At 35.8% G+C, this 12136-nt stretch overlaps 1 protein-coding gene across 1 annotated transcript in view; it reads right to left on the bottom strand.

Moving 5' to 3' along the window:
• Positions 1 to 12136, bottom strand: part of PKHD1L1 (PKHD1 like 1) — a 152884-nt gene that overhangs the window by 79444 nt on the left and 61304 nt on the right. The window contains 10 exon segments of the mRNA XM_021089012.1: positions 3 to 879; positions 1612 to 1838; positions 2377 to 2547; positions 3337 to 3525; positions 4231 to 4335; positions 4758 to 4900; positions 7220 to 7415; positions 8183 to 8315; positions 9960 to 10081; positions 10964 to 11125. Of these exon segments, the coding sequence (XP_020944671.1) occupies positions 3 to 879; positions 1612 to 1838; positions 2377 to 2547; positions 3337 to 3525; positions 4231 to 4335; positions 4758 to 4900; positions 7220 to 7415; positions 8183 to 8315; positions 9960 to 10081; positions 10964 to 11125 (2325 nt within the window).

Genomic DNA, 12136 nt, shown 5'->3' on the forward strand with positions numbered 1-12136 from the left:
TCCAGCTGTCCCTGCTGGGGTGAGGCAGTAGACTTCACTGGAACTGACGGAAATGATTTGACAAGGTTTGTCCCCAACAGTGACTGTGGTATTGCCTGGATAGAAGCAATTTCCTGTGATCATCAAAGTGGTTCCACCACCAATGCTTCCAGAAGTTGGTGTGACAGATGCTACTGCGGGGCTGCTGACAGTAAGGTTTCCCAGAGCCAAGCCTTTTGTTCCCACCACAACCCTAAGAGAATGAGGTCCAGCCGGAAGAGAAGTCACAAGTACAGTGATGTTATTTTCATGAACATCAATTGCTCTGAACTGTTGGTTTCCAATGAAAATAGCAATGTCCTCTAAGACAGTGCCAAAACCTTCTCCTTCAATAAGAACTTTTACAGATTCTTTGATGGAGTTTGGGGTGATTCTTGTTATAAAAGCAGTGATGCTTTCTAAATATGAAAAGCTGCAGTTCCCCTGACACCGGGCAGGCACTCCATGGATCAGAAGCTCTATTTCCACAAGCTGTTGGGGAGCAGGAGATGTTTCACATTCAATGGCTGTATAATTCACCGACAGAACTTTACATGGAAAATGACCCATAAAGACTTGCGCACCAGCAGAAGAAACGGCAAATCCAGAGCCTTTTATGGTCACTTTTGTCATTCCTGTAGTTGACCCTGCATTTGGTAATACCAAGTCAATGCTGGGCAAAAGTACAAATCTCCTATCAAATTCATTGGACAGTGTGTTGATAGCAGTGCCCAGGTTGTAGACAGTTACTGTGACAAGTTCCCTGATGCCAACATCCATTGAGTTTTGAGGGTCAATATGACACACAATGGAATGGCTACTACTTTCTTCTACAACACAAGGATAGCTACCAATTGTAACCTGAAAGTAAAATGAATATGAAAACAAGTCAGTACATTACTCTTGTATGAACATAAATTTTGTGTTAGCAACAACTAAATTTTAAAGATGGATCATGTGCAACTTTTTATTCATTAAATTAATTTGGGGAGGCCGATTGAGCCATATCTTGGATTAATCTTAAAACAAACATGAATGTTCATAGCTACATTATTCATAATAGCCAAAAAAGGTGAAGACAACCCAAATGTCCACAAACTAATGAATGGATAAATAAATTGTATACCCCATACAATGGAGTATCATTTGGACATAAAAAATGAAATGTTGCTATGTGGTAATCACGGAAGAACCTTGAAAACATTATGCTCAGTGAATAAAGCTGGTTACAAATGACCACACACTACATGAGTCTATTTATAAGAATATCCACAATAGTCAAATCCACAGAGACAGAAAGATTAGTGGTTGTTTAGGCCTGGGAGACATGGAAGGGTTGGGGCAATGTCAAAGGGTTATGGGGTTCCTTTTGGGATAATAAAAATATTCTAAAATTAATTGTCGTGATGGATGCCCAACACTCTGACTATGCAAAAGCTTTTGAATTGTGCACATTAAATGGGTAAACTGTATGGTGTGTGAATTACATCATAATAAATTTCTAATGTTAGAAATTACAGTATGAGGTTATGGGTGAAACATCTTCCGTTTATTGAGTATACATAAGTAAATAGGAGATATTTATATTCTCACCTTATTAGCACATGTGAGATTACTGAAGCCACGTCCAACAATTGTTATCAATTCATTTAATGTTCCAGTGGATGGACTAATGTTGCTTACAGTTGGTGAAAAACAACTTGAAAGCTCAAAGAGCAATCTATCTGCATTTTTAACCCTGGCATTGTTCAGGCCACACAGGGGTTCTGTTGCTAGGCAGCCTGCCACAGAGCTTCCCAAGTGCAAATTCACAGGTCCTCCTTTAGACAAAAGAACTGCCTGTAAGTCATGGATAATATTCCAAAACAAGAACTGTTTCCAGGCTGCATTATTCTGTTTTGATGATGGTTCTTATATGCTGGTAAGCCTTTTTTTTTTTTTTTTAAATGACAAGAAGAGCCCCAGGCAGTAAAAAGCTAAGGGCTAGCCAAAGATGATACAGTAAAGAGTGAATATAAAATTAATATATTTTTCAATTTATCTCAGGCCAGATCCCAGGAGAAAAATAAAACAATAACATCATCTCACATTTTAATACATTTTCAGGCACATACAGAGTATCAGAACTTTTTCACATTATACTTCATTGAGGTACACAATTCAGGGAGCCTGGCAGGACAACATCAACACAATCCCTATTTTATAGAACAAATTCCAGCCTCAGAGCAGTCCAGACCTACTCAAGGTCATGTGGCTACTAAGAGGTAGTCAGACCCAGTTAGCTGCCTCCTACTCCAGAAAGACCACATACTCCCTGGGTCACCGAAGTGACAGGGTTTCCATCTTTAACCCTCTTACCCTGAACATATGTAGCTTCAGTGCCACCCACAAACAGGTGCAGGGGAATGTGCCTGGTTTCAGCTGGTAAAACGTTAATGGCTCCTTGGAGAAAAATGGAGTGAGCCTCATCAACATACCCGCTGCTATAATAATGGATTCCAGGTGAAGTAAATTGGTAAGAAAATGAACCTGCCATAAAATGAGATGGCACATAATAAATACAAGCAATTAATGCATCCCTAAAAAGAAATTTGAAATGATCATTCAAATGCACAGGCAGATGACAAGTTCCTTATTTCTCACATGTGTGACATTTCAATAGGAAGTGGTAAGGAAATGACTATAAAATGACTATAAAATGGCTATAAAAGGGCTGTCTTTGGATAATGAAATTACACTCCAAGAAGACAAGATCTAGAGTTATTTTTTCTAGAAAAATGGACTTAAGTCTGGCATAACTCACTGAATCTTAAAGAAAAACCCTGCAATGAAAAATAAACAATATCTCGTGTTCATGAGTAAAAAGTTCAAACTGCTAGATGTGTAAAACAAGACAGGTAGTCTAAAAGGCATGCTTTACACTAAGTTGTCCCAGGAGAAATACTGATTTTTAAAGCTGACTCCAATCAACAAAAGTTTATTACTTGCTGCCAAATTGGTATGATGAAAACGTATTATTCTATTTTTCTTTGTATTTTGTTTGTTTTGATATATTTTTCAGTTGGGTAATTATTCCAGAATGAATAAAGATATTTCTGATAACAGAACTCATCTGAAGTATAACATACCTTGCTGATATTCATTCAGAATATTTAAAAAGTGTCTAATATGTTTACTATAGCAATCAAATGCCAACTGAACCATTTTGTGTACTAGTATATATTATTTATGCAGAAATATTTCAAATCTAAACAAAATCTCTTTTTATTATACTGGGGAAAAGAAGCATGATGCAAAATGCACAAAGTAGAAACGTACCTGATGCAGATTTTTCTCTTCTGTTTGTAAATCCTCTGCCATCATAAATTACACTTCCAGGACTAGAGACAGAGAAAACTCTATATCCTATTCCCCTAAGAAATGGATCTGCTTGCCAACGCCATGTCACTGTGTCTCCCACAGATACATTTAAGACTGATGGTGACCAGGCATAACCTAATCCATGTACTGGGAGCAAGAATTGAGTCATATTTTTAGAGAAAAAAGGAAAAGGAGTAAAAATTCTTAATAATTATCTTTGGAAATATTGCTTATTTACAGTCATTAATGAAAAAAAACCTTTAAATTACCATTGTAAAACTGTTATCTACCTAATTTAAATATGTAATAAAAATAAATAGAAATAACGGAAAGTAAGATAATAAGAAGCTAGGGAAAAGATAAGCCACACAACTCCAAAACTGCTGACTGGGAGATAATTTGAAAAAAATCAGAGTTAATAAACAAGTTGTTCCACAATATTATATGGAATATTTTTAAAAGCTATGATCAAGTCCTCAAACATAAAAATTTTCTCAGGCATCCAGTCACTCAAAAAATCTATATAATTTCAATTTTAATATTTATATAGAAACCTACAACCAAAACCAAACAATAGTAATCCAGGAGGTTCTGTACTGCAGTAAAACCAAACAGTGATTCCTCAAACTAGAAATTTTAAGTCTAGCCTTTTAGACTCAAATTTACCACTGATTCAGTCTACCTGTGGCCCCCTTTGTCAAGTGAGTAAGTGCTAGACAGGTTATTAACAGATTATACAAAGAAATAACAATACTTATTCTCTGAATACTTGGAAGTGCAGTAAGTAAAAATCAAATTAATTTCAAGATAATGTGCTTCCATTATTTACAATATATAAATGTTGTCTGATACCTGAGTCTTCCCCATTGTTGGTAATCCTGAACACATTCCCTGTTGAATGAAGAATACATTTTATGACATTTTCTGATGATGATATCACATTGCAAGGGAAGGACCCTAGAAAAAATAAAGATGGGAGGGAAGAAAACATTTTCTCAAATATTTTTTGTGAGCTGTAGAGAAGAAGCATAATTAGCAAACAGTTAAGGCCCTGCAAAAGCTCCACGTTACATAGTAGGATCTTTGGTAATTTTTTCTGATAGTAATCATGTTCAAGTACTGATTAGTTTTAGAAATGAGATCTGTCCTTTTTAAAGTGTTCTATACACATTAAATATTCAGTAATTATTTACCGAAATCAAAAGCAGTGATTTAGTTTCTCTTTATTGCCTAACCAAATACACTTAGCTTTTATGCGCTAAAAGTAAAAAAAAGCTTCAATTATTGAGACTATTTGTGTAAGAACTCAGCACCTAGAGCACATCCTTTAAGATGAAAAAAAAATGATAACAGCTCTCCTGTGAGGATGAAACTCGTACCTAAAATCACGGTGTTCTCAGCTGGTATCGTGCTGAATCCCAAACCCATTATGGTTATTTCAGTTCCACCATATAAGGAGCCTCTCTGTGGAAACATGTTGCTCACTTCCAAAACATATTGTATAGAAGCATTTAACTTGTCTCTGGCAAAGAAAAATCAATAGATATTTTAAAAAGTTTTCCATGGGGTCATGTCACTAAACTCTTATGAGGATATGATTCACTTAAGAGGAAGTAATTGAATATTTAATTAGACATTACCTTTTTACATTACTTCCACATTCTAGCTCCCACCACAACTCAAATGAGTCAGATTATCTAACTGATAATCTGATAATTGTCATGAATTTAATTTGGTTGGATCATATACATACAAATAATTATTTCCCTAAATATTAAAATTAGATTTCTGAAAGTGTCCTGGCAGAATTTTAGATGAAAAATCTTAAAATATTATGGGAAAAATATGATTATAAAAACTGCAGTCACAAGAAATACAGGAAATCCTTAAAAATATTTTCTATCTGGGAGTTCCTGTTGTGGCTCAGTGGGTTCCAAACCCAACTATTATCCATGAGGATGTGGATTCGATTCCAGGTCTCGCTTAATGGGTTAAGGATCTGGTGTTGCTATGAGCTGTGGTGTAGGTCACAGATGTGGCATGGATCCCATGTTGCTGTGGCTGTGGCTGGCAGCTACAGCTCCAATTTGACCCCTAGCCTGGGAACTTCCATATGTTGCAGGTGCAGCCCTTAAAAGCAAAAAATAAAAATAAAAAATAAAATATTTTATATATTTACTAGAGTAAAACATAAAAAAAGACTACTGGGAGTTCCCTGGTGGCCTAATGGTTAAGGACTTGGCATTGTCACTACAGTGCCTTGGGTCGTTGCCATGCCATAGGTTCAATCCCTGGCCTAGGAACTTCTGCATGCTACAGGTATGGTCAAAAAAAAAAAAAAAAAGGAAAAAAAACAGTAATAGCAAAATAAATACATTTAATATAATTAAAGTTTTGTGCAATTAATTTGAATTTATCATGCTATATTTGTTGGAAACTTGTCATGCTCTCCCTTCCCACTATTTCGAAGAGTGAGTTTTAATTTTTTTTTTTTTTGCTTTGTTATAGACACTAGAAGACCATCAAAATGTACAATGCTTTTCTCATCTGACACATGGAGTTGACTTCCACATTCCAGCTCCCACCACAACTCGAATGAGTCTTTCTGTTAACTTTTATTTATTTATTTACTTATTATTTACTTATTTATTCTTCTTATTACTGCATCTGCAGCATATGGAAGTTCTTGGGTTAGGGGTCAAACTTGAGCTGCAGCTGCCAGCCTATGCCACAGCCACACCAATGTCGGGTCCTCAGTGCACTGAGCAAGGCCAGGGATTGAACCCACATTCTCATAGAGACTATATCAGGTTCTTAACCTGAGCCACAATAGGAACTCCTTTACTTTTATTTAACTTCCTCATCAAAACTGATGTAGTTTTTGAACCACCGCCCAAATGGTTTTGTATGCTGTCAATGGTTTTGTATGTCTGTCCATTATATCATCAAGGCAGAGCACAAGCCAACAGCCCTTCTGGAACCAAAACTCTGCCCTGTGAATTTACAAACACCGTGTGTAGTTCTGGTGATTAGGTTTACTGTTGCTCATGTGCCTTCACCTCCCACAAGATTCTTTTGCAATGATCTCTCCTTCTACTCTGACATTAGTTTAACTTGCCTTTTCTTAATCCCTAAATTCCAGTTTCCTCTTTTTCTGAGTATTCTAAACCATTAACTCCCTTATGCCAGAACTAAAGTTTTACTAGTTGACAAACAGCTTGGGGGAAGGGATAAATAAACAGCTACCTAAAGGAAAGTTAGAGGAGGATTCTCTCCATCCTTTCCCTCACCTGGCAGTTCCTGCCCATTTCTTGGCTCTGTTGTCACCCTAAGAGAGAACTCATCCCAGTCCCATAGGAAAAGTTAGCTCTATTATACGCTCTTGCAGCACGTGGGGCCTCTCATTCATAGCCTCTTTCACATTTATAATCAAGTTATTGATATAATCTTCTGTTTGAAAACCTGCCTCCCCAATAAAATTGTGGGCATCACTAAGGTAGGGGACATGTCCCTCTTATTCTCCACTGTAAATCCAGCACTAAGCAAGTGTCTGGCCCCTAGTAACTGCTTGATGAATATTTCCAGAAGGAATGAAAATTGTGTGACATATACATAAACCTAGTTTTGCAGAGAATCTTACAACATAATCTGAATGGTATTTGTCTCAAACTTATGTATCATCTTGCATTTTTTGGGATACTTTCAGAACCTTTTGCAAAAGGAGTTATAAAAGGTGAAGAACGCAAGTGAAATATTATAAAATTAATGACTATTTTTTCCTATCCCAGTACATTAGCACCATGTGGTCCACAACTCTATCAAAGTTTATGGTCTACCATACCTTGTTGATGCAAAACCCCAGTTTCTGACTTCGACACAGATATCATGTTTTCCAGGAGACAACTTGGGCAAAATGCATCTAATATCTGTGAAGTTCCAGTGAAGGACTTGGCAGGATTTTCCTCCAACATATACCTCCATGTTTTGTGTGAGTTCATTTCCAAAGTTATAACCCTTAATCGTTAAATTAACTTCTCCTATTATTTTAAAGAAAAAGTTTTACAAAAAAGAGTCAACTTATTATCTAGTGCTAAATTTGAATATTAAGCAAACCAACTCATCTCATTTTATCGGATTTAGGAAATCTTAACGCTTTTAGAGGTAAAAGAAAATCAGTGAGAGTTGATAGCTGTCACACGAAGATAAAAATCATATATAATTGGTTAATGGGGAAAAATATGGCAAAGAACTTTTAAAAAATTAATATTTTTGTTCTTATTGCACTAGTTCAAAGTGATATAATAAACAGACCAGTTTATGCTTTAAAAACAAAAACACAACAGGTTTTGCTTTAAGAAACACAATTGCAGGAGTCCCGTCGTGGCGCAGTGGTTTACAAATCCAACTAGGAACCATGAGGTTGCGGGTTCGGTCCCTGCCCTTGCTCAGTGGGTTAAGGATCCGGCATTGCCGTGAGCTGTGGTGTAGGTTGCAGACGCGGCTCGGATCCCGTGTTGCTGGGCTCTGGTGTAGGCCAGTGGCTACAGCTCCGATTGGACCCCTAGCCTGGGAACCTCCATATGCCGCGGGAGCGGCCCAAGAAACAGCAAAAAAAAAGACAAAAAAAAAAAAAGAAAGAAAGAAACACAATTGCACAAGAAATTGCCGCAGAAGGCTGTCTAGAAATGGTATATATGTATACACACATATATACACACACACATGCACATATATATATGTGTATACACACACACACACACACATATATATCTTGAAAGACTAATTTCATTGAAGAATTTCTTACCCAGTATTGTTCGTACTTTTGGATTAAAATCTGTTATAACTGGAGTCTGTAAACAATTATAACTATAAACATTCCTTGCCATAGCTTGAAATCCATTGGTAATAACTGAAATATCAACTGTACCCTCAAATCTCTGAAATAAGAGGAAAAAATAATTAGAAAACATTAAATGTTGAGATAGAGAAATTCAATGACTAAAGGCAAATAGAATTATTCAAAAGAAACTTCCGAAGATTTTTTTTTGAAGTCATGAATCAGCATCAGTTATCAGCTATTTAGAAAGATGTGGTGTCAAAGTAGGTTACATGCCTGAGTTTTTTAGATAAAGGCATATCATACAGTGATTTTGTAGATGTTTATGATTTAATTTAAATGCATTTAGAATTGGATTCCTGGAGTTCCCGTCTTGGCGCAGTGGTTAACGAATCCGACTAGGAACCATGAGGTCGCGGGTTCGATCCCTGCCCTTGCTCAGTGGGTTAACGATCCGGCGTTGCCGTGAGCTGTGGTGTAGGTTGCAGACGCGGCTCGGATCCCGCGTTGCTGTGGCTCTGGCGTAGGCCGGTGGCTACAGCTCCAATTCAACCCCTAGCCTGGGAACCTCCATATGCCTCGGGAGCGGCCCAAGAAATAGCAACAACAACAACAACAACAACAACAAAAGACAAAAAAAAAAAGACAAAAAAAAAAAAAAAAAGAATTGGATTCCTAAGGGCTCTGCAATACAGGTCAGATATTCTAGACAAGTGATTCTCTAATAAAGCATACAATACTAAAAGTTTTGATATTTTTGCTCTTAAAATAGGCTCAACTGTAACTTTTATTCCTCTTCAGGAAAAATGACATTATTATATCTTTTGCTGACATAGTTCCAGAATCTAGGACCAAAACCTCAGAAAAATATTCAGTGCTTTCACTGATATAGCACTTATACAATTTCAATTTAGGAAAAACAATTTTTCTAGCATCTTATATTTAGTTATTGCACACTCAGTGTTTCACTGAATGACATAATTTCAACAAGCATTAATTTGCTGGATCCCCAGATTCTCATCTCCATCATTCAGTCCAACACATGCTCAAATTCACTTTCCCTACAAACTATCTAATAATATCTACACTTAATCTGCTACATTTTTTAATATTAGTGACTGATTTCATCATCCATTTGCACATAATAAGTAAAACAGAATCTTAGTTTAAATTTAAACACTATTTTTAAAAATAAATAACAATGGTCCTAGAATGAAATACTCTATCGGAAACTTCACACGGTGTGTGTTTTGTCAAGAAACTGAAACTTTAACATAATGAAAATACATATTCCTTAAAAAAAACATAAAATGTATAAATTTTCTTCCCTAGTTTTTTAGACTACTTATTATTCCTGTATTTTTCTTCATCCACTGATTTACCCAGTCAATTCCCATTTATCACCTTTTAAGCTCTAATAGGACATCATCTTTTCCATGAAGCTTTTCCTGAAACTCTCTCCTGCTGTATTTATCTTCACTTTGTATCTATTTCTGTATTTTGAGTGGAACACAGTGCTTACATGTCTGTCTTCTTTAATGACGTTAAGTATCGAGAATGTGGAGATAATATTTTGTATTTGGATCTTGGTAGAAAGATGTTGAAGAAATAATTATTAAGGAGCATACATGAAACTCTGTACTTGCTAGGTCAATAAGACTTTTTTTTAACCCTCTACTGAGATGTTCTTTAATTTATCAGATATCAGACTTAGAAAAAAAATAACTGAAATCAGATGCCTTACTTTTGGTGTTCTGCAGGTTATCTTATCCAAATCCCCTTCAATTATGCTGCAGGTTTCATTTCCAACTAATACCTTTGAATTTTTATTAAAGCCAAATCCAGATATGGTCAGAACAGTACCACCTTCATAAGTAAAAAACAAAACAAAACAATTATCCGATAGATCAAGAACCAGACTTGAGATATACACAATCACCACGCATCCATACCAGGGCCTGAGCCCTGGAATCTGGAACTGTAAAGGGGCTGGGCTAAGAGACTTAGTGAAATAACGCAGATTCACAACTAACATTTGCTTTTGGACATTACCAGTAGTAACTGCTATTTTCCATAGTGTCTCCTTCATCCTAAAGAGAAATGCTATTCACACTTACTCAACCAGTGGGAAATGAGAGTGAATTAAGACTCATAAAATTGTAAATTTTAATACCTTTAAGTAAAAGGGAAACTAAGAAAAAAATCCCAACAAAATAAAAATAACATAAAATAAAAACACGGATCATACCAAGATCAAGGCCAAAGCACAAAATCCAAGACTAAGCATGGTTAAACAAACACAAAGGAAATGAAGCAGGGCAGGAAAAATGTGTTATTTTGTTTCTCTCTTTTCTATCAGGCTCCTTTCTCTGATTTGTTCCCAGAACTTTTTCTGGGTCAAGTAGCTCCACTGAGACTGTGGTTACAAATGGAACAGCTGGTAAGCAGAATAATAACTAATAAATCTTATCTTGACATAATTGATGAGCTTGTTATAGAAACATGTAATAATTGATGATATTAATTCAATAACCTAAGATGTAAGTATAAGCAGTCACCCTGACTTGTGCTTCATAAGAAACAAAGAATTAGTCATCCACTGAATCACTGTGCCTTCTAAAAGGGGAGTCTCCTTTGCTCAATATGAAGAAGCTCTGGGGTCCTTCCCCTTCACCCTATTCTAGAAACAGTTCAATGAAATGATGGAAATGTGTGCAATTTCCTTTGTTCAGAACAATTAACTATTACCTGCTAGGCTTCCAGAAGCAGGCCAGATGTGTGAGATCTGACTCTGATAAATGAAGCGGAATTCCTCCTCTACATTCCATGCTAGTCCAACATCAGCTATGGATACAGCAACTGGGAAATGTCCAGCACTTCCATGAAGAATCTGGCACTTGACCTCATTTTCTTGTGATAAAAGAAGAAAATGGTCAAGGAATGGTTTTGTTAGATAAAATTACTGAAACTTGATATTCGCAAATGTAAACAGTGGCCTTCATTTTTATACTCAAAGAAATATATCTAAGGAAAACTACTCATGTATTAATGGGACGAAAATTTTTACAAACTACGTGATGTTATGGATCAGACACTCCTAGAAAAGGGTAAGGTAATATAATAATGAAATCAGAGTAAACAATTTGCTCCTGTTACTAGCACGGTAAAAAATTACTACGACAACAATTTTAAATCTTAATCTATAAGATCATTTATATCAATAATTCTAACTATTTTGGTCCAATATATTATGCCTCACACTGGGTAAAATAGTAGGTTTCATCAAGGAAAGTGATCAAATCTAAGTGAAAAACATATTCTTCACTTCATTTAGAAAAACATGTGTGCACTTACAATATAAGTGAAATACTGACTGTTAGATCTCAATAATACGTAGAAGATCTAAATAATAAACAATGTAAATTACATGGAAGATGAATTTATTTATGCAATTCCAACTTATTAAAATTAAGGAAAATATCTAGGATTATGAAAGATAATTTTTGGAGAAATAAATAATTATGGTCCTTACTTTTTCATAAGGAACTATTGGACTAGATATCCCAGAAAGTGACTATGTCCTCTTGCTGCGACTAATGTGACATTTTCAAAGCATGGGACCAAGGAATACCAGAGCAGCAATAATGTATTTTTATATTCCACAGACATACCAAAGAAGGAAGGATTTCATGTAATCACTTTACAAAGTGAAAAAGAAGAGCAAAAATCAACTGTTATGGGATAAAGACACTGTACAACAGTGAAAGAATTAGTCTGTGGTCGTAACTAAAGATTTAAAAGATAAGACATTTATGCAGAGCAGCTTGCCGATTTCGTGACTCCAAAGGTAATCCGTATGATAATCATTACTGTAACACTACTCTTTGATTCTATTTTCTCTTAAAGAAAAACAATTAGGCT

This window comes from Sus scrofa, chromosome 4 (assembly GCF_000003025.6).
Source record: "Sus scrofa isolate TJ Tabasco breed Duroc chromosome 4, Sscrofa11.1, whole genome shotgun sequence".
Taxonomy (NCBI): domain Eukaryota; kingdom Metazoa; phylum Chordata; class Mammalia; order Artiodactyla; family Suidae; genus Sus; species Sus scrofa.